This window comes from Lonchura striata, chromosome 5, assembly GCF_046129695.1.
Source record: "Lonchura striata isolate bLonStr1 chromosome 5, bLonStr1.mat, whole genome shotgun sequence".
In the NCBI taxonomy this organism is placed as follows: Eukaryota; Metazoa; Chordata; class Aves; order Passeriformes; family Estrildidae; genus Lonchura; species Lonchura striata.
The window spans coordinates 53,415,912-53,439,685 of record NC_134607.1 but is presented as its reverse complement, the minus strand read 5'-3'; the positions used below and the strand labels follow the sequence as shown (position 1 = coordinate 53,439,685).

At 37.0% G+C, this 23,774-nt stretch overlaps 1 protein-coding gene across 3 annotated transcripts in view; it reads left to right on the top strand.

The window, feature by feature from the left end:
• The window catches only part of EEA1 (early endosome antigen 1), a 65,922-nt gene that overhangs the window by 10,991 nt on the left and 31,157 nt on the right, over window positions 1-23,774 (top strand). For all 3 annotated transcript variants that reach the window (XM_021527995.2, XM_021527994.3, XM_077783557.1), the window contains exons 3-11: window positions 9,510-9,637; window positions 13,417-13,471; window positions 13,603-13,668; window positions 14,512-14,551; window positions 15,373-15,480; window positions 15,567-15,688; window positions 17,150-17,305; window positions 19,717-19,833; window positions 21,830-22,168. In XM_021527995.2, the coding sequence (XP_021383670.1) occupies window positions 9,510-9,637; window positions 13,417-13,471; window positions 13,603-13,668; window positions 14,512-14,551; window positions 15,373-15,480; window positions 15,567-15,688; window positions 17,150-17,305; window positions 19,717-19,833; window positions 21,830-22,168 (1,131 nt within the window). The remainder of the gene's footprint in view (window positions 1-9,509; window positions 9,638-13,416; window positions 13,472-13,602; window positions 13,669-14,511; window positions 14,552-15,372; window positions 15,481-15,566; window positions 15,689-17,149; window positions 17,306-19,716; window positions 19,834-21,829; window positions 22,169-23,774) is intronic.

Below are 23,774 nucleotides of genomic sequence, written 5' to 3'. Positions count from 1 at the left end.
TCCAATTAGTAGATGTAAATTGTAGTGTATTTCTAAATTCTTCCAGTTGTGTAGTGTAAAACCACACACTTAAAACAAAATGCATGGTTTTATGGTCCAGAACTAGAAGAATTTAGATTCTGGAAGTTAGCAGCCTCCAGCTGCACAAGGCTATCTGATTCTTTTTGCTGTAAACCTTGAGAGAGTAGATTTGACTTCTGGGGGTAGGCAGTTTGCTGTGCACTAAATGGGTTTGTACAGAGGTGAAGTTTTACATTGTTTCTGCCAACCTTACTTTTGATGACTTTTGAAATATAAGTCTTTATTCTAGGATGTGTGTATCCTGTGATTTTATTGTTGTTGTTATATTTGTTGTTCTATTTGCTAGGTAGTGCCTTTTTCCTTCCTTATACTTTATGTGTATTTACAGTGTATTTCTGAAGGGAAAACTTCAAATTGTTGGATGTTATTCCCAAAAATGATGGAAAGAATGAATACATTGTTTATTCTAGAGATAATTTGAGATGTCATTTTGAGTGTGAAGTGTCACCTGATAAAGTGAGGAAGATCTGTGGCAAGACTGACCTGTGCTGCTCTCTTGGAGTGGTGTGGGACCTCCTCAGAGCCAGGGTAACTTAAGTATGGTTTTTTGATGGACTCCTCACTGCCTCTTGTTGAAGCAGAGGCTGTCAGTAGTGCTCTGTTGTGGTCAAGTCAACTTCTTATTTTCTTTATTATCTGGCCACGATGTAAGTGCTGTACTTGAATAAGCTGTGGCATTCCTGATGTGATGGTGTCAGTAGGTTGTGGCATGTGAGCCATCAGAGGTGGTTTGATTACCTGAAGAAGTTACTGTTTTATTTAAGCTGGTTTTGCTTAGCATATTTTATGGAGTTGGCTGCACAGTTTTTGCCCACTTTGACTTTTTGTTTTTCCACTGACTTTTTGTCAGTTCCTTGATCAGTACTTTCCACTTTTCAAGAGCTGATTACAGCTTTTAACTTAATACACTATGTATTGAGTGTAGCACTTGAAATACAAATTCACTTGTTCATAGCTGTTGCTGTTTCCTGTCACTAAAACTGTGTTTCTTTGTACTGTAGTTCAATAATATCTGTAAGAGGTGAGAAACAAAGAAAGCAAATATATGTGTGGGGTTTTTTTCAGTTTGATCTTGTATTATATGAGAAAGCCTAGAAGCATTGAAAAAGTGGGGAGCTCTGTCAATAACTATAGACAATACTAGTATGAAAAGTTTAATGTGTTTGACTACTGAGAAGTCAACAAGCAAGCTGATTGCTGATGAAAAAAAATAGGTTGCATTTGTAGCAAACATTGAAAAAGCAACACAGCCAGGCTGTCAGACCTCATTCAATCTCTGTAGTTTCTGGGACAGCATTATAACAATGATAAAATGTTGTCAATGTCATTTTACGTAGCAGACATATGAAACATTGCTCAGTTTGCCTTATTTAATCTGTTAATGTTTAGTGGTATTGCTTGTGATCAGTACTGTGGATAGTACCTAGTACTGGGAAGAGTTCAAATACCTTTTGTTGGGAACAGTGTTGAAGAAGCTTGTGAGTTCAGGATTTTTGCTAGTGAATTCTCCTTAAACAAGGAGATAGGATGTGTTGCAAGGCCAGTGTTTTGTTACACTTTGTTAGACCTGAAAAATTGTTACTTGTTTAACAAAAGCCTTGCTTTAGATTTTACACATAGTTTCTTTGCTAGCCCTCCTTCCACTGATACACCTATCAGCTGATGAAAATTTTAGTGAGTGCCTCTCTGTTCTCCTTGATTTTCCTTCCGTCTCTGTCCTCCATGCAGTGGTCTTTGTTTTTCAGTAACAAGCATTCACACTTGCAGTGTCCTGTTGTGGGAAAGGTTTCTTGCTACTTGCCTATAGCCTGGTTTACGGCCATCTTCTTGAACACTCTCTGCAGTGCTCTTTTTCAAACTAGGGGTTGAAACCTATGATAACTGGTGAAAATGTCAGTGTAATACTTCCCTACCCCCAAAGGTGTGATGAAGCCATGCTTTAAAATACAGTGGTCTATTCAGCTGCAGGAATAACCATCAAAATGTTGGCAAATATCTGTCCATGTATAGCCAACTTAACCAAACAAATACTGCATGAAAGTCGCACACATCACAAAGGTCCCAAACGTTGTTTCCCATCTTCCATGTATACAATGGTGTCACTAACAAAAGCTGTGTGGTGGCTTCTGTTGTGTTTTCTTTTCTTTGAAAGGAATGATACATTTCTAAACTGTGTCTTGCGTTTTCTGACAGTCTCTGTTGGACGTTCAGAACATCTAAACAGTGAGTCAGTAGAGAGGCATAGTTTGAGACCTCCTGTCCTATTTTTATCTGAGGCATGCAAAGCACCACTGAATGATACCCCTGCGGCATTTAGAATATTGCGGCTGTTAATATCTGATGTCTTATCCACCATTGGCTAAATCTAAGACAATTTTCAGACGATTCTTTTGGGTAGTCTTCATAAATTTCCAGATGTTTGGAAGGAATGTGTTTCTTGGCTAATACAAGCAAGATATGAGCTTGATGTTTTCTGAATAGGCTTTTCATAGCAGAATTACAGAGAATGTAAATTGGCATAGTAGTTGTGCAAAAATGTGTGTTTGTAAGTGAGTCTTTAAAAAGACCACATTCTTTATGTTTTTTCCCTCAAATTGTCTCTTACTGTAGATGCAATCTTCTGTTTCTATGCATGTCCTTGGAATGTTGCAGACGGTTACGGCACAGAACATCATGTCAATGCTTTAAAGCTGATATTTTTTTCTCTTTCATTTGCTTCTCAAATTAGGTTTAGTGCCTGTTTTCACCTCAACAGTACTTGCCTGCTTTGCACACAAACAAAAATTATTGATCTAGTTGCATTAGTATATTAGCTTCCTTCAACATCTGAACAGTATTAAGAGAATGAAAAATTAGAGATATTGATTTGATTTGACTTGGCCATGGAATATGACTTTTCTTTAAGAAACAGAGATCCACCCGATTAGAATTTCTAACTGATGACAAAGTTGTGGTCTTACAGGTTGTAGGACACAATTTTAGTCTTACTCATCAATAGCAGTAAAAATATAAGACAACTGAGCTAGAAATTGTGTTGGTTCTATTCTTCTCAGGAAGAATCCAGTTTCTTTTCTAGGAAGAAATAAATTCTACATTCTGGTTTAAAATACTATATAAATACATCTTTGCTCTCTTTGTCCAGAAGTTTAAATACTTAAAATTGAAATGGACTGCAGGTCTTAATTATACTGAACATGACCTTTTAACCTACTTTTCTAATGATTAAATAAAGATGTTATCTGAGAATGCCGCTGTCATCTTACTGTTTACATAAACACAGAGGAAAGAGTTTTATCTGGTGAAAGACATGAAAAATGTCAATTGTATTTTCTTTTTAGCAATATATAAAAGGAGTGACCTAATTTATTTATTCTTTAACTTAAAATAGGTCATGATTTTTTACATCAATATGTAAGCATCCTGAAATAAATTATGAAATGTAGTCTTGTCCTTGCTGCCTAGGCAGACTGTTTAATCTGCTTCTGAGAACTTCCTGAGGATTCAGTTAATTGCTTGGATATATATTTGGAAAATACAATCTAGAAACTACTTGATATATCTTTCAGCTCTGAAATATCACTTATGTTTCTCTCCACTGGCCCTAAATATATAGTTTCTGATCTTCCATCATGTAAAATGTTTCAGACTTTAAATCACTCTGTAACTGGGTTTTAGCTTGGACTTACTGTTTGAGTGCTGGTGAAGATGTGTATCTTGTATCGAGGAAAATTGTGTAGGTTCACCTGCAGTGGAAGAAACATGAATGGTGAGCTTACTTTCAGTTTTCTAAACATGCTGGACTCTATTCACAGTATACAGCTTATTGTACCAGTACAGCTGCGTGAGAGTTGCTAATGGGTTCTTGAGAGATGGGCAAACATAGGTCATGGCCAGAAGGGGTTACAGCCCTGGGCTTCAATCACTGCTATTGGCTTTTTGTTATGCAGCTCTCTGGAAGCAGGCTGTAGCTGGGAGTGCTAGCCTGGTATTTCTGGAAGGTCAATGGTGAAACTTAGATACTCAAATCTATTTAAACTTAAAGCCTAGTAATTTGAATGCCAAGCATGTTAAAGTGCATCCTGGTTTTTGGTTTGGACTAAGCTGTCCTATAGCATGTATATAGTAAAATAGTCATGAATGTTTTCCTTCTGGTAAAGTATCAGTTATGCTGAAATGGTTCTCTAGGGTTGTGGTTGTTTGTTTGTTTTTTTTTTTTTTTTTTTTTTTTTTAATCACAGTTCTTAGATGATTTCCAAGAATGGAAAACAATGAAGCAGTAAAGTTACATGGGTCTCTAAGCTTGTTTCATGATGGAAGTGCTGGAATAAAAATACAGGATGTTGCAGAAGCTTTGTTTGTATCAGTAAGTGTGGCTCTGCGCTATATGAAGCTATTTGTGCTATATGGCTCTCTACCACACACAGCTGTAGATCATTAGCAATCATAGCATCCTAGATGGGACCACTTATTTAATTCTATGTAGTATTAAAATGGATTGACTACACTATGATCAGATATTGCTAGAAGGTGCTAAGGAAGCTGAGTTGCTATGGCGGTGATTTGAAAACTTAAATACTTCTCAGCTTCCTTGGATTCTAAGGATGTGAGCACATCTGAATTCCATCCTGTAAAAAGTGTTTTGCCTGTGTGACTGTCCTTCAACTGTCCTCCGGCTTTAATTTGTGAAAAAGGAACTTTGAGTAAAGTAAGCTGTGCTCTCATTAATTAAGGCAAGATTTCATATTAGCTCTAAAAGACTATTTCATTAAAGCTCAGGGCAATAGCAGAGCAGCTGGAAGAAGAAGAGAGATTGAATGCATCTATATGTAGATGTTTGAGGTTTCAGTTACTGATGATGGAGCCCTGTCAGTTGTTATGCTGACCCTGCTTAAGGTATACACATCTGTTCAGTCAGGCGACTAGTTCTTGCTCTGTTAACTGTGTTGAATAGCTCTGCATTGGTAGTGACTGGGGAGTAGACATCTACATGTAAATGTTGGATTTTTTTAAACCTTCAGCTGATGAAAAAAAAAATCATTAAAAGTAAGACAATATTCTGAAAAGACTGAAATTTTCAAAATACTTCTTTACACAGCCAACCCCATCACCCCTAGTCCTACAGATGTGATAAGGAAAAGACAGAAACCCAGAAGCACTTCAGTCCTACACATTTATTTTCCAGTTACATGATTTTAAACTGGAAATAGTTTATGTGAGGATTAGAAGGACTCTATGGTAACCTGCAGTTGATCTGGTTGTGCACTTGTCTACCTGTAGTTCTGTGCCCTGCTCTTGCTGGGCACTGTGTTTCAATGTTGTTGGCCAAAGTTCTTCCAATAGTGAATAGCTCTGTATATTATTTTAGTACAAAATGTATATTATTTTAGTACAAAAAAAACTCCCAAAACCCACGCTAGTTTTTGTAGTGAGATTTTCCTTCTAGTGTTCATTTAGTATCCTGGCATACTTCCCAAAGAATGCTGTCTTAATGATTCATACAAATATTAATGTTACCAGAAAGAAATAATTTACCTTGAATGGCTTTAAGAAGATAGAGAACTGAAAAGCTTAACTTTATCAAGCCTGAAAATAAATCTCAACTATTAGAGGAGATAAGTAGTTTTTCATTCTTTGGGCTTATTTGTAAGTCTATCTTGAGAAAGATAAGTCAAAAAATCTTCTAGTGCTCTCTAGAAGTCTGAGATCTTTAGTGAAATTTGGCATTATAACTCAAGCTGAGTCAAGATGTCCTACAAAACTTCTGTGTAGCAGTTTCTGTTCTGTTTTGAGTGAAACCCATGTGTTTTGGAGTATTTGCACTGAGGAAGGTCTGTCCTACTGCAGACAGCATGGTACTCTGGTGGTGCTTGATGCTTGGCATGGCTCATGGGCCTTCTGAAAAAAAAAGGTTTCCCTTGGGATCAGAAAATTGGGATTTGAAATTTAGCGTCTCACTCATTCTTGTTGGGATGCCTGGACTATTGGGTCAGGGGCTGTTTTGAGCAGTAAATTGTGTGCTGTCTCCTAGTTCGTTGTTTGTGCATGTATATTGGGGTTTGGTTTGAATGCCTTTTTAAAGAAATTGTTCTGTCTGTGCATGGTTTCTGATATTCTGTGGTGATCTCAAGAACTTTTTCCTGATAAAAACTAGTGCATGCAGTTCTTGTGATTTATTTTTTGTTTTCTGTGAAACTGGCAGGCATCTGCAAAAAAGTGTGTTTTACTATTCTAAGGTAAAATACACTTTGTCTTTAGAATAGTAAAATACACTTTTGAACATATTTACAAAGTTAATCTCAAGATGATACTGGGAGATATATTTTTTGTTGTATTTAATTTTAATTTTTTTATAAGAGATAAAATTAGTGATCCATCAACCCAGTTTCCGAAACAAGATTGTCACTGGGAATCTTGGGATTCCTGGGAAGATCTTCTTGGGAAGATACAGAAAACTTATACACTTCTAGCTGTTACAGCCTGCTGCCAGAAGTATCCTGATTATTCTGATTTTCCTTCTGTAAAGATAACTGAATTAGTGCTGATGACATCAGAGTTGACACTGGATATTATCTGTCTGTGAGGTGCAGCTGGTTCCTGGATTTGTGCAGTTTGAGGCTCTGGTGTATGAGTCGTAGTTGATTGTATCTGTAGGAGCTGGTGTTCCTGCCCACCTCTGTATAAGACAGATGACATTTCCCATAACAACAGCACCTCGTTGCCGGAGGGTGATGGCTCACTCTGTTACAGCCTGTATGTCAGACCTCCAGCAAAAGCTGCATTAGAAGGGGTGCACGTGAGAGCTGACTCCAACAGTGACAGGACCCCCAAATCTGAGGCCAGACACAATCATGACAGTGCTAGTGGAGAGCCTGAGCCTGGTGGGTGATCCTCACTTTATGCCTGCTTGTGTGAGAGGAAGGCAGTTTCTAAGAACAAGAGGAGGAGGTTTTGTCCATGTTTCCTCCCTCTGACAGTATGCCTGCCTCCCCAGAGCTCCCATCCACTCTGGAGGCTCACAACTGCAGCACATTCCCTTTGCTCGGCAGCTCTGCTCTGCCTCTGTCCCCTTGTCCTTGTGGACCTTGCCTTCAAATCTTCCTCCCGTGCCTGCCTGGGAAACCTTGGCTGGCTTTGCCCAATAATTGCGATGTACAATTGCTGTCCCCCTGGGCTAATTGCACATGTAATCTATTCGTTCCTCTTCTCTAGGGCTCCTATTTGCACAGAATAAACCACAAGCACAGTAAAACCACAAAAAAAAAAAAAAAAAAAAACAAAAAAACCCAAGCAAAAAACCAGATTTTGCTGTTTAAATGAAAAGAGATAAAGGGCAAAAGGAAGGAGAGGCCAGAGCAATTTTCTGCACTCATTCTTTCTAGACACGCTTAATAGAACTATGAGGAACACATGCTTTTCTCCATGAGCAGCTTTTCTGTATGAACAGCAGACCTTCCCATCACTGGGAAGCTAAACACAACACTGAGAACTGCTTAGTAGAGTTTCATCCCAAAAGGACGCTGTTGCACTGTCATTGTATGAAATTGACTTATTTCTTTATAAAGCTTACTAGGAAAAAACCCACTCCTATATTTTGTGACCCCCTATTGTTCATTGCCATTTGCTGTGTGCCAGGCAACTACCTCTGGTTCTTGCACTCAAGAGTGTCTCTCATTGGCATCCTGTGCTAATTGTATCAGATAAACATTACTGGGAACCCAGTAGCTGAACAAATTTTCTGTATGTATACTTATATATTAGTTAACTTGATTGAATCTGGAGTGAAACTGTGCTGATCAACTCTGCAAATAAATAAATGGTTGTTAAGGTTGGATGCCTGTTTCTTGCTTAGGAAAGAGTACTCTGTTTTGTTTGGTATAGTTGTGACAAAATTAATTTTCCATATGATATGTGGTGGACATGACAAGCAACTGTATTTAGTAATTAATTTCTGAAACACTAAATACATAATAGAAGTTATGAAGGCTCTGTTTAGAGCTTTGGCTACATTTGAGTAGCTGAACACGGTAGTTTTCCTGGGTTAAAACTCTGTAAATGTTGTTGAATTCTTAGTGACTCGTGAAACAAAAGACTGTGAATGCCAAATTAATAAATGAATGCTATTTGTGGTTATCAACATACACATTCATTATGTTCACTTTGTCCTAATATTTAAATCTGTTAGCATCCAGATGCAAAGTTAAGAGCACAAAAGTGTCAAAAGTCTTCATGTGTCCTTCATAACTGGTGTGTGAGCCTGTGCTAGATGAAGTGTGATAGTCCCATTTAGAGCAGTGCTCTCATCTTGGATACTGGAGAACCTTGGTTGAATGTTGGAGTACACTGGTTTGTAGTGGCATAAGAAACCTAAGAATAACATATAAATGTAAAAATGCATATTTGAAACAAATTAAAGGGACAGGGGGCCTTAAAAAAGTTAAAGACAGGCACCCCACTTACATGATGTCCCTTTTACTCTGCTTGAATTACAGGGATTACAGGGAGTCTTTAATGTGAGATGAGGTTTTTAGCTCTTACTATGGGAATGTCTCAGTGTAGCTACTGTCATGGGCTGAAATGTGGATGGGAATTGGGCTCAGAGTTGGCATGATAACCACATGAGTGAGGAGCCAGCATGTAGTCCAGCAGTCAATACCAAATGTAATAAACTGTGAAAAATTAGGTGGATGGTACTTCTGGTAAGTGGCAGCTTGAGCACTCCACAAATGTTTAGAGATACATAGAGAGGAACATAGCACTGTTTCATTTGTGGGCTAATGGGTGGAATGAGAGCATTGATCTGCTAAATTTCCACTCTGGTAAGCTTGTAGTATATATGCTGGAAAGAAAATGGATTATTTCAGATTCTTAAGGCTGTAGAGATCTGATTTTCTTGATGTGGTATTTATCTGAATGGTACTTAACAATTAATTATATGAAAGGTAAAAAGTGATTCTTAGTTGTCGGTCCATATTACAGTCAGTAGTTTCAATATGAATATAATTGGTTTATGAATAACTGTGCTTTAGAGTGGATCTTTATATATCCTTTTTAAAGACCAAACTCCAGCTGCTACCTTCTATTTGGAATAAGAATGGGATTTTATGGGAAGTTGTATGGAAAATGTTTTGTTGCGGCAGAGAAGGAATTGCAGAACAGTCCTTTTTGTTTTGCTAAATAAAATTTTGTTGCTAGTATGTAATACTGTTGGGGGAAAAAAACCTACTGAATAATGGAATGTGCCTTTTGCAGACATTTTCTAACATTTTAATTGCAGAAATTCTTATTGAGCATGAAAGAATTAGTATGAATCTTCGAAATTGCATTTACTACTTAAATGTGGAAACAAAATTTGCCGTTCTGTGTAAAAACAAGATGGAAAAGAAAGGTATTTCATATTTTTGTTTGTTTGTTTTTCCTTTTTGAAATAGGGCTTTATTTGTCCTCTCTGTATGAAGTCTCATGGATCAGCAGAGGAGCTGTTCAAGCATTATGAAGCAGTTCATAATTCTGGCATTGATTCAACTCATGGAGGGGAAGGTCATCTGTCACCAGAAAGGTGAAACAGTACTTGTTTGTGCATGTGCTTTTCTGCCAGTGTTGAGCTGCTTCTAGTTACACTGAAGGCTTTATTAATTTGAATTTATGCAGTCAAGTATTTAAATGTTCTGGTCCCATTTCCAACTAGAATTAAAAGGCAGCTTGTAACTTATATTGTCTGATATTGATCTGACAGTAAGTGAAAATCAGATACATGTGTTTATGATATTAAGCCACCTGTTTCTGATTCAGTAGACAATGCAGCATTACAGACCAGAATGATTTTTACAAGTGTGGCAGAAAAAATGTGGGTTTCTCCTGATTTCTAACATAGAACTGAAATATCATCATTGGAGAGTGGAGAGGACAACCCTAAAGATAGAGAAGAAACCCAATTTTGTCCCTGGTTAATTAGGGTAGTTACTGGGCAATTACAATATCAGTATTTGCCTAAATAGCTTCCCTTATTACCTAGTTATTTGCAAATCTGAGAAGTTTCTATGTGTGCCAGTAATTCTCCTTCTGTGTTTCAGAAAATCCATGCTGATCTTGAGAAATCTTAACTAGTTTATTTATTTATTTATTTATTGGTCAAAACTATATTATTGAATACATCCCTAGGGAGAATATCAGGTTGTTTCATTTTTGAAAGCAATGGTATGTAGAAGCGACTGATAACGTGAAGCTTTCTCTAGAAATGTTTAACTGAGTAGTCCGAGTTGCTTTGGGAAAGTTTTTCTTGGAGTTTTCCCCTGGCTTCCTGTTAATTCTTTTTCTGTTCAGTGCTTGTTTTGTGCTGCTGTAAAGAGCAGTCCATGCTGCTGTTTTGTCACACTCCCCCAGACTCCCTTGATTTGTACACAGGAGAGTCAGAGTGAGCAGCACAGAGGTACTCAGCACGTGACCCTGTGGCTTCTGCTGATCCTGGGAAGTAAACAGTTGAAATGTTTATCAAAACCAGAAATATGGCTCAAAATGACAAATAATTACATTGAAAGAAAGACATGTATTTATGTAACTAGCTCAAGAGAGGGTGGCTCTTTGGTGAGAAAAGAGTGTGGAAGATAACATGTTTCAGTTACCCAAATGCAGATCTGAGCGAAGCTGGCAGGCCAGTAGGAGCCAGCATTAGCAGAAGTCTTGGAAGACTCCTTCCTTGTGGGTAGTTGCCTTCTCTGTCAGCTGCTGCATCAAAAGAAATCAAAATTGGGGCTTTATACAGAATAAAGTGATAGGGTACTAGTAAAGTCATATTGGGCTTCTGATGTGCATATTTATTCAATAATGAATATTCTTTTTATGCCTGATTTAAGTCTTTTTGGAGTAGTTCAACTTTGACCTGAAGTGATACTTTTGTAGGATAATAGCATTCACGTGGGGAAATTATTTGTCATAACTATATTGTTTATATAGTTTATGAAATACTTATTTTTATGCCTGCAAATTTCCAAAGCCAGCCAGATATTGGCTGGTGAAATTTAGTTATTTTTCTCTGACTCATGATAGTTTAAGGACAAGTAGTTTTCGTTTTCTCTCACATAACTGAAAAAGTGGACAAGGTCAGGGAGTTTAGATGGAATAAAGGGAGTCTGGTGAGAGCCATTGTGTAACACATGAGCTATATTTTCCTATTAGTGTGGCATTCTTTAATGCTACTCATTTGTGTGCTTGCTTGAAAAAACCCTCATTCAACATAAATATGTTTTTCCAAGCCTTGGAATTCAATATTAAAGGAATATTGCAGCCTGCAGCAGGGTGCCATTCCACTTGCTCTCCATGTGTGAAGCTTATGTGCAATTCTTAGGACCAAGACTGGGAGGTGAAATTCCATATGTAGTAAATAGGACAAGTTAAGTACTGGGAATTACAGTTTCCTCTTCCTCCCACTCCCCAGTAAACCATGATGAATATGTTCCGAGAGTAAATCATGTAATTCCCCTCAGTGTAATTCAGCAAGGCTATCAGTACTCAGTTCTAGGGTGGAGGCACTGGCTTTACAGGTGAGCAACAGAGTGGATGGAGTGAAAAGGCACTAAGGATTTTCCAGTTGGTAGGCTCAGATGTGTTGAGAGGAGGAAAGGATAGTCACATTGCTAGCAGAAAAGGAGCTTTGGTGAGGATTGGATGATGGGAAGAAAAGCAAAGTTACAGTGCCTGTAGTGATCCCTTACACTAATGCCCCTAAAGCCCCCCCACCCCCCATGCATTTTCCACTGGTTAAACTAAATTCAGGTTTTATTTTAGAATGGTTGAGCAAGATTTTGTTGGGGATATCAAGGCAACTGCTGTAGAAGGCTCCTTATATTACAAACTGATTCCATTCTCCTCCCCTCCACCTTCCACTCTATTACAAACTTGATTTATACAACTCAACCCTTCAATCTGTTGTGAAGACCAAGGCATATTAAATGCTTTGGTATTGCAGGTCTGGTATATGTTCAGTTCAACTTCACTACAGCTAACTGTTCCACCTGCTTTTTTATTTATAAACTTAGATCTGAATCTTAGCTCATTTATTTACTTGTACTGATGAGAAAGTGACTCCCTCTTCTCCACCCACAACCAATGTACATGTTTTGGAATGTAGCTATACCTGCCTCAGTAAAGTTGTACTTGCAAACCTCCAGTGAATGTATCACACAGGCAGAATAATGTGTACATAACAAAATTTTCCTCTGAAAAAACATAGATCTCCCAATATCCCATGTTTGTTTTGTCATTAAAATTGATGCACCTTGGAGTTCTTGCTCCACTGGTTCAAATGCATGTTTCACTTGCTACTTGATGACCCTGACCTGATGTTAATATGGTAATGTGGATTAAATTTATTCCTTACCAGTTTAGCTGAGGAATTACTTGCTTTGGTGTCTTCTTTTCTCCTGAGATAATTTGAAAGAACATCTGTGGAGGAGGGGATAATGCACACCAGCAGCAATAAAATTGTATGGTATAAAACTTAAGAGGATTTTTTGGCACTGGTACCCTCATGTATATATTCTGTGTAACCCTTAGTGTTGCCACTGTACAAACAATAAGAAAGGACATTTTTGCATTATTTTAATAACCTTTGTATTCTTGATTAGGAGTGGCTGTATCTCCGTAATGCAACATTATGCTTGTGTGTATAGTTGTGCAACTCTCTAAGGAGAGCTGTTATTTTAAAGGGTTCTGTATCAATCAATTACTAACTGTTCTAGCCTTGGATCACGTGTTCTTGTGTGGCTGGAGGCTTGAGCATGAAATTTGAGAATTTAAAATTCTAAGGCTTTAAATATTCAGACCATTAAGTGAATATATCTGTGGGGCATACCAAATTGCTGTGTGGATTAAAAATTATGTAACTGCATATTTCAGGGTTAAGATAGCATGCTGTTGCTTAGCAGTGTTCCTTTACATGATATTGAAAGTGAAGGAGAAGAAAACTGTCCTTTTTGTATGAAGGCATGCAAACCAGTTAAATGTCCCAACGCATAGCTTTGTCATTGTGAACTCATGTGGTTGAGCTGATGCACTGATTCAGATTTAGATTCTGTTTTCATGAGACTTTTTTTCATATCTATTTCTTTACTTTTCCATTTAATATGTTTAGCATTTTTCAGGAGATGTGCAAGCTGATATTAATCTTGTTTGTTACAAGTTTAAAAAAAAACCTAAAAATAAATATCAATATGTAAGTTATATCTATGTAGTACATGGCTATCAGTCCAATTACTTAACCCACCTTACAATTTGTATGTAATTGACAAACTATAACCCCTATGTATTCATTTTCTCCACTCTGTGGATATATTTATTCAGAGATGAAGTATCACTGCTCCGGCAAGAAGTCCAAGACTTGCAAGCTTCACTGAAGGTTGGAAATGTATTTTACTTGCACTTGGTTCTTTGTTTCAAATTGAAGTGTTCCACTGTCTTAAGCAACTAAATTTATAGTCTCTCTCCCCATCTCCTTTTTTTTTTTTTTGTTATCATTTTCCCCCTCAGGAGGAGAGATGGTATTCAGAAGAGCTGAAGAAAGAACTAGAGAAATTGCAGGGGCAGCGGCAGCAAGTAATTGCTTTAAAATACTTGAAGCAGGTTTATCGTCAGCATTGACATTGAAGATTAAACCTTTTTTGTAAGGCACGTGGCCTGATTTAGTTAGTTCTGTAATTTAAATATTGGCGTGTTCTTGCAAACAAAGCTAGTTATCTCTACACAAAGTAACTGTGTATGTAAAGGTAAAGAACAAAGTCAGACTAGATACTACTATCTATTCCATACTACTTACTACAAGTTCACCTTAGACTTTTCCTTCTGTTGAGCTTATTCAGAACTCAGTTTATTAAGGAAAGTAAATTGAATGTGGTGCTTCATTTTTTATGAGAAAAGGCTGTTGGAGTCTTTCTTGTAAGAACGTTTGGAAAACAGCAGTGGTAGTTCATAGGTGTCCAGCTGACCTCAAAAAATAATGCAAGGCAAATTGTAGTGTGTTGTGTCCTAAAGGAAGCCCTTTTTTTTTTTATTACTATTGAGTTGCTTAGATTCATGATAGTTAAAAACCTCTGAAATTGCTTTCTGACAAAGCACCCTCTCAGGATGTACTTATTGATGTCTGTAACCTCTGTTTTTAGGACAGATTTCTGTAGTGAGGAAAGGGAGGGGGAAGGCATTCTTACTGGAGCCTTATCAGTGGAAACCTTAATAGTGTAGCAATATCTGAAATGAAAAGTCATCTTGGCCTTTTCCAGGCTTCCAAATACAACTGTTTGAATTCAGGTATTTTTATTCTGCTGTGCAGTATTTGAGCACAGAATTCTTAGTTTCCCTGTCTTTTCCAAAAAATGGATGAACTTTGGAAGTAGTAGTTTTTATTGCTACTATCTAATGCTGCATTTATTTTGTTTTCTTAAGGAATCTAAATCTGATGGATTGACAACAGCTACGTCTACAGGTGGCTAACATTTTATTATATTAATTTCTGCACAGCTTTGGAATTTATTTTGGTTTAGCTTTTAGGTTAATTCGCACTTTCGGTAAAAGAAAGAGCTAGAAAGCTAGAATGTTACAATTGCTGGCAAAAAAATGCATTTTAAGATCTATTAAGAGCTATTTAGGTTAAGCAGTAGTCTTGGGAAATGTTCCAGAGGCTCAGGGTTTGAAATTTTTAGAAGCAAAACAGGAGTACTGAATCTGAAAGCAGTTCTCTTGAGGCATTTTGAACACTTCTTTAATAATTTCATATATTCAAGCAGTCAGATATATACTATAGCACTATCCTATATAAGCTAAAAAGTATAGCATTTTTCAGTGCTGGTTTTATGAAATGTTTTTCTGTGCTCATTGCTAGCAAAGAAAACAGTGAATATTTTTTTTTCCTGTTTGAAGACCCATAATTTTTGCTCAGTTTTTCTCCATGAGGCTCTCCTAGAATGAAATTTTCCCTATTTAAACATAAACTATCTGACTGATATTGGTTAAAGCTTTTAATTACAGTTCAGGGCTTGGAGTTCAGCATCATGTTGCAGTGATCTGAAGAGCTATTTGTGACCAATGAAAACGAATATGTATTTAATCCTGCAGAGTACTCAACTAGTGACCCTGGCAACATGCTTGCAGATATTTAACTTCAGTAAAGTTGTTCACTTTGCTAAGATGATTAGATGTTAAGGGATTTCGGATTACATATTCACCTCTCATGGTTAGTTATGAGCATGAAGAACTGTATTGTCCTGATTCTTCTAGAAAATAATACTGTTCTTTTTATGGAAATAGAATCATTAGAACGGCAACTAGAAGAGATCCAAGTAGAAAATTTTAACATTAAGCAAATGAAAGACTTATTTGAGCAAAAAGCAGCACAACTGGCCACTGAAATTGTGGGTAAGTGTATTAGAATGAGATCTGATTCTCTTCTTTACTTGTGCAATTTGTGAAAGGGTTCATTTATTCAACTTCTTTCTTATTAGATCTTAAATCAAAGTATGATGAAGAAATCGGCCTTCGGGAAGGTGCAGAACAGAAAGTGACAAATCTGAGACAAGAACTGCAGAAAGAGAGAAGTACAGTAGAAGATTTAAAGACAGAACTGGTATTCACATCACATTAATGTTTTTGTTGTTTTCAAGTCACATTAATGTTTTTGTTGTTTTCAAGTCAAGGGAGGCATTTATTTAAATGCTTGCAAACACAGTTTTAAAGCAGTGAAACTCTGTTGAACTTGAAGATATCTGCTTGTGGGCTGAAAAAGTTCAGAGTACCATTGTTTTTGATCTACATTTTCAGTGATTTTCCAATGAGAAATTTTATTTTGTTTCTGACATACACTAAAATTCACGCTGCATTATGTTATAGTCTTCTCGTTTGATGCTCTGCCTTTCAGCATTTCTGCAGCGTGTTACGCATATCGATATGCTGCACAGACCTGAACTTGGAGTGTGCCATTGCTATCTTCCACAGCTATCTTTATGTCGCTCTTTTTCCATGAGGTGTTATGCTCTGACTGTCCTTGGGCAGCTGGATTTTTAAAAAGTGCTCAGAGAGGTGTTGTGTGACATGGTGGCTGAAAAACTGGCAGCTGTCATCATCATGCCTATGTTAATCTTGTCCCTCTTGTGCTTGGCTGATAATACCAATGTGTGTGTATTCCAGAATTTGGCCTCCTGATGACTTTTATATTCAGCCATGGCTTCAGGGAGCAATCGCAGTGACTCAGCATGTTGGGCAACTTCTAAAGCAGTAATGCAAGGAATTTCCTAGTTTATCACACTCAGCTACTGTTTAGACTCTGGAGGAAAGTAGGACTTGTTTATCCCCCTTCTTCCCTGTAGCTGACTGCCCTTAAGGGCCTATTGGACCTGCTCAAATGTTGGACCTATCCATTCTTCCCTATTCAGTTGCTTCTTCTCTTGCCTTTTCCTTATCATTTATTCTGTTCCTTTTCTCTTCTAAAGATGCCAACACTCATTTTCTCTGCTTTCTTTAGTTCTCCTAGTTGCCATCCCTCTCCTTTCCCTCCATACTGTTTCATGCTGAGGGATGATATGGTGCTTGAGATGCAATTACCAACAGATTTTACTTGTGTGTTTGGTATGAACCGTATCTGACAGAATCTTCAAGACACTGCCTTCAACTGCCCTTTTTGTTTTGTCTGTGGTGATTTTCTGTAATAATTCTTGAAGATGGGGGCAGTATCCTGTATCTAGCCATCTACCTACATAAAAGTTACACAAATTAAATCTTTGAGACAATTTTCCTTTTGTCAGATTTGGTTGAAATCAGTCGGCAAGATCAAAATTTAGCAGACAAAAACTAAAAATTAGCCCTTAAATACTCTTTTCTTTGGGAATTATAAGCACTTCTCTGTGGTTTTGGGGTTTTTCTGGGGAGATTTTTAGCTCTTTTTTTTTTTTTTTTTCTCGTTAAGCCTAGCTGTAGTACTGTATATGTCACCTTGTCTATAAATGGATGATTTGATAGATTTTTAGAAATGACATTGACACTGGAAGCATGTCTGCCATTGTGATGTTGCTCACTGCTCACAACTTTTCAGCTACAAAGGCCTGGTGTGGAAGATGTGGCTGTCCTGAAAAAGGAGCTGGTCCAAGTTCAAACACTGATGGATAAAATGACCCTGGAACGTGAAAGAGAATCTGAAAAGCTGAAAGATGAGTGCAAGCACTTGCAGGCTGAGCAGGCTAACTCTGAGGTATAATAATCATGCATAATAATCATACATAAAGTTGTGATATCTAGCTTTGCTGTGGTTATCATATGAAAATGGAAAATAATAATTAATCATAATGAAAAGGCATTCTTCTTAATTAAATCTTCTAACTTCTTCAAACGTTTTGGTTATTCTGCTCTTCTGTCAGTTATGACTTCCACTATACAAGCAGAGGAAGAGAGATGCAGCATCTTAGATTTGCCTCTTTAAGAAGACTCTACCCCTCAAACTGTCTCAAACAGCTTCTGGCTAAAACACAATTTTGCTACGTGTTGTGCATAAGAAAATAAGAACTGGAAGTCCTTCATTGGCATAGTGGCTGCAGTGCTTGACATAAATGTTTGACCATGTTTCATCTCAGCTTTGCTCTTCAAGAACACATCAAGGGCTGAAAGTTTAAAGTAGTTTTTACACCATCCTTTGCTGGTTTTACAGGCTGGCTGAGGATACACATATTAATATTGGCTTTCAAAAATAAGATAAATGCTCAGTATGGGTGAAAATAACAAAAATTGTATTAGCCCTATATGAGCATCTTCAAATACTACAGGAGAGGGATGCGAAGAATAGTATAGTGTACAATTGTCACCTAAATCTTTTGGGTGTTTATACCTTTTTTCAGAGCTGTATCTGAAACTGGCATCTACATGTTTCACATGAATATTTATACTGAGGGGTTCCTTTCATCTTTAGCTTTTCACTACTGTGGCTCCTGCATAGTGAATGTGTTATGAAAACAGCTGCACTGCTTTGGAGCTAAGCATTGCTCTGAATCTCTGCTTACTGGGATTTGTTTCAATATCTTAAAAATCTTCATTAAATGCAGCACCTGGGCTTGATTGTTAACTTGAGTGCCCAAAGACATAAACAAAATTAGTAGCCTAAATTGAGGGTAAATTTCATAAAGCCATGACTAGTGTATTTCTGTTAGTTTATTTTTTTTTTCCCTCCCACTAAGCAAAGGCATTAGGAACGCTGGAATATATGTAAAACAAATTTGAGGAGGTCTGTCTACTACAGCTTTTGTGACTGCTTATTTCCATCTTTCCATTTTACCCATTTTATTTTTCTGCTTTCTGATAGAGACACTTAAATTTGAGGTAAATTTTTTTGAAAGCATTTCCTTTTTATAGCAAATTTCTGTCATATGAAGACCATTTCAAGATGTTATTAAACAGAAGCATTCCTGTTTTTTTAATGGTTCATTATTCATACAGACACATCAGCAAGAAAATACCAGGACTGAATATTTACAGAGGATGTGTTTCCCTGTTAAGAAAGAAATGCGGGATGGTCTTACTGAATTGTGAACAAGAAATGGATCTTTATTCATTTAAATTATGATTCTAGCTGGAAAGGCTGCAGTGGTGTCCTTTGTAAGCTTCTGCACATTTTCTGCATTATATTCTCTTGGTATGAAATAACCATACTGTTTTCTGATAACTTCCTGGAATGTTTGGCCAAAAAAGACCAATCCTAGGATGTGTTTTAGCGAACAGCTGTTATGAAATAGCATTGTAAAGCACAGCGTTACAGAAAGTCAGTTAACTGTATGCAGTCGTATACTGTGTTCTTATATTCTCTTTGGTGTTCCTTTTTCTATAGGGAGGTTGTAAATTGGATGGTCATTGTCTGTTATTTCTGTTCTGCTTTAGTTCACTTTTGAATTCAGTATTTATGCATTTGTGCTGAAATCTCTGCTTATGAGAGCAACAGGAAGGAAAACTTCTTTAGAAAAGGTCACTACTATATAGTGTATTTGAAATGAGTGCATTAACACACATATTTTAGGGCAGCTATGCCCTAAAGTGCTTTTCTGCTTTTCTTGTTTTCTTCCATTACTGTATTCAAATACTGTGCAGTCATTGATATATTCTGTTCTGTAGTGATCCTGTTTAATGGGGTAGTATTGTTCCTCCGATTATGCTGACCTGCAGGGTTGATGTGTCCAAAAGTCACACACCAAGTTTGCATCAAATGCCAGACTTGCTTCTAGAGCCTTTTCCAGCACATTTCCCTTCCTAGAGCAGCTAAGATTTTGGCCATGTAACTGGAATGACTTGGAAAGGTTTCACCTTTGGCTAGAACTGTGATAATTAGGAATAGATAATCTGTTACAGTTTACATCAATTTTGGGTTCAACCTGGCATTTGCTATTGGATTGAATGAGATTTTCATCTTCCAAAATAGAACATAAATGAATCTCAACTGCGAAATTATACTCAGTGATACTTCTAATGGTATTCTGAGCTTAGTTTACAGGTGATTTTTTCCCTAGGCTTTTTATTTGTATAGAAAACATATTTTTATTTTGCTACCAGACATCTTGCTTTTGTTGGATTATGCGTGGAAAGCTTTGTTTTAAATGTGGATTTTTCTTTTTGTCTTTTTAGGCTACCATTAACCAATTAAGAGCTGAACTTGCCAAAGGACCTCAGGAGGTAGCTGTGTATGTTCAGGAGCTGCAAAAACTTCAAAGTTCAGTCAAAGAGCTAGAACAAAAGAATCAGGTGAGAATGCTATTATTTCCTATGCTTGTCAGCTCACATTAAAATGGAAACACATCACACAATGCCTTCGGAAGCACTGAAGACTAACTTTTTGCAGGAGTTGAGAATTCCTTTGCCATTTTGTTTAACAATTGGACTATTACAATGCACAAACAAACACCATATTTTAATGATCATCATATCCTACAACTGAAATTCTTTAGGTTGTTATGATTCCAAATTTTTAATTGCTGTAGTTTATGCGTTTCTATCATTAAGCAGATTTGCCATCTCACACATTAAAAGTAGTATCCCTGGAAATAATACATTTGCCTAAAAATCATAATTTGAAAGATATTCTGAGTTCTCTTTGTTGGTTTTCCAGTTTCTTGGCTTTTAGATTGTACTTTTGTCATATTTTTCAGGCCATTTACTGGCATCATGAATGCTAGAAAATGGAAATTAATTCAAGAAACTTCTCAACTTAGATTCTTTGAGAGTTGTTATCAGAGCTCTTTGAGCTTGCTGCATTTTGTATTTGTATTTAGAAGTCATGTATTGTGGGAGTAAAAATGGAAATAAAGGGGGACAGGAAACAAGGACCAAGATGTGTACTGCTTTATGTTGCATGTAACACCAGTATGAACTGGACATTACATACATGCATTTACTAGGAACCTTGTCAGCCTTGGAAATAGGAAAGGGCGGGGACCAAACAGAGTGCATTTGATGTAATCTAATATTAAAGCATTTGCAAAAAATATAAGAAGGTGCAATTAAGATTTGGTAAATGAAACTACCTTCACCAGGATGACTCTGGTTCACTAAATCAGGTGTGGAACTGAAAAAAGTAAGAGTTGTCATGCTGTAATTTTCCACAGACAAGCAACAATGGAGCAAGCTTTTGGCAGAAGTGTTGCTGAAAATATAGAGCCCTTTCTTGATTCTTTTGGTATTTCATTAACAACGAGGAGTGAAACAGATTGATGCATAAGATAATCACACATTAAGAGAGAGTCCTCTGCTATGTCAGTTTAATCTCAAACACATCTTGAGGAATAGGAAGAGATGAAGTGGGAGTGAACTGCTTTTCCTCTTGCAGTTTTAGTGACTTAAAGCAGTTTACAGCCATCTCTTAATGCAGCTTTTTGTAAGGTGGTATCCATAAGAATTATATGCTAGCTAAGGGATTTTGGCCCTGGAGGAGTTGGACCTAGAATTGGAAAAGGTAAGACTAGCTTCCAGTAAGAGAAATTGCTTCCAGTTTGAACAGTGTGTCATCCATGAAAAATCTGTCAGGGAGGAGCCATTAATTCATGATAGAACACATTATATGTAGAATATATAGAATCTAATATATTTGATATGAGCATTGATTTCTAATCAATAATCAATTTATAATCAATCCAGTTACAATGTGGGAAGATATTTCTGTGCATTGATGCAAAGTTTTTCAAGCTTATGTACAACCTCAAGACAGCTGAGAAAGCTTTTTTTTAAGCAAGAAAGCTGTTTCTTATATTTTCGGGCACTATACTAAGAAGAACAGGGGTATATGTAAGTATATAGGATCAGTTTTCTCAGACCAGCTGGAACTCTCTCTTTGTCATTTTTAAAGCACTGTAATTGCAGAGGCCAGTAAGGACCTGTAGCTCAGAAGATAGTGTCATGGAAAACTTTTCAGCTTTTCCCCAAGCAATTGCAGTTGTAATTAAGTTGATTTGAACATTCAGGGAAAACAAATTAGTTGTCAGGATATGGAAATATTGTGTTGTGTTCTCAGAGGAAATTAATTTATGTGAGAATATGAAAAACAGTATTTCCAGTTGAAACTGTGTGCTGTATGGGCTCCAGAACCAACATGTGTAATACAAGATAGAGGTTAATATTTTCTTTAATAATGTTTTTTAACAAATTCTTCACTGTTCATCATCTACACTTAGAAAGAAATTTGAATAATACGTTGAACTGCTGCAAGCAGAATTGTGCTTGAATTGCTATGTAACTCTCTTCACAGAGTCTGACTGAGAAGCTGCTGAAGAAAGAACAGGACTACACCCAGCTGGAAGAAAAACACAATGAAGTATCTGTGAGTAAGAAGAATGTGCAGGCAAGTTTTCACCAGAAGGACCTGGACTGCCAACAGCTTCAAGCAAAGCTGTCTGCGTCTGAGGCCTCAGTACAGAGATTACAGACAGAGCTAGATGAGAAGGCAGCAGCAAGCCAGAAACTTAAAGAAGAGCTGTCTGAAGTAGAGACAAAGTACCAGCATCTCAAGGCAGAATGTAAACAGCTCCAGCAGCAGAGGGAGGAAAAAGAGCAGCATGGCCTGCAACTCCAAAGCGAGCTCAGTCAGGTGAGTTTCCTTAAGCCTCCTAGAACATCCTGTTTGAATAGTTCCTTAAAAATAATCTCATAAGTTTAAAAAACTGCACATGCATATTTCTTATGGACATGCATATACATTTCCTTATTTGAAAGAGTAATAAACCAGCACTCTATAAGAAATTTGAGAAAAGTCAGTCTTGGTTTTGCATTAGAATTGAACAGTGCTTGATTTGCTTTAAGTCTGAGTAGTGAATATAATAAGGAATATCTAGTGTGAAAAGCCAGGGTCATTTAAAATCTTAATGTTGCTTCCTTAGTGTTTCTCCCCAAACATCTTCTCTTTATGTTGCTGATAGCTGGGAGAGCACCCAGAACATACATCCCCCCACCAGAATCTATTATTCTGCTGAGGCAAATGGCTGAGAGAAGTAAGAGTTTCATATAACATTGAGCATTTTGAAACTTGAGGCTGGTTGAATTCAGTTTTTCTTTTTTTGGAGAGTAATGTGTTAGACTGGAGAAATATTTGTGTACCAGTAATAATCATGTCCAGTCTTAAGATGTAAACAATTATATCTTTATTTGTTAGTATGACATACTTAATTTTAATCTTGTTAAAGCTTATTTATTTTAAAGTGAGTGTGTTTGGGTTTTCAACCCTTTGTAAAATCTGAAACATATCAAGCTGCAAGCTCCCTGTGTATAGTTTATCTTGGAAGAACTGTGACTTGGCTGAACCACGTTTATGTGTGTATTACATCTCCAGAATGTCTTTCCTTCTCCTATCAGTCTTCTGTCAGGGTGAGAGGAGATAATTATGTTAGTTATCTGCATTTGGTGAAACTGCCTGGGCAACAGAAGCATAGCCAAGAGGTTGATCTGAAATCTGTCTTCAGCCTCAGAGGGCATTTTCAAGAAGGATTTTTGGGGTGGCAAAATTAAGGAGGAGGATGGTATTGCTGAATGAATTCCTATGAAAGGAAATGGAGGCATGACACATTCTCTGGTGATACCATTGGGAAGGAAGACTACCTAAGCAAGACATCTTCAACAAGGTGCTGGACTTCAGGATGTTTTTTAGAATTGTGTAGTAAAAGAATAGTGCAAGAAAAAAGCCCCTTTGTACATGGTATAAAAGAAAAGCCAAGCATAAACATACTTTCCTTTCTCTTCCTGCAAAGAAGAGTTCATTTACCATTGTAAGACTAAATTCCTCATATTTATTCACTTGGTACTTCACTGGAATTACCTTTCTATGCATGTAATCCATTAGCTTACATTTAGAATATGAATTCTGTTTAGGGAAGTATATGTATAGTTGTTTAGTCAAATCACATTTTTAAAGAATCCTTGTCATGTTCTCAAAATTCATTTGAATGAGAGCATGTTTGGTTACGTTTGTATATTTTAGAATTTGGGTGATGTGGAAGAAGTGATCTTAATTGAAGAAACTTCATTTACAATGTTGGTTGGTTCCAGCACAGTGGTAGGAGAAGGTTGTGGACAAGGGAGTCTGGAGTCCTTCAGTTTTGAAGAAATTTTAATTGCTAATAAATTCTGTTGAGAAAACTTGAATCTACTTGAAGATGCTTGATTGTATCTTTCAAAGTCTATATATTTTTTAATGATTTTTT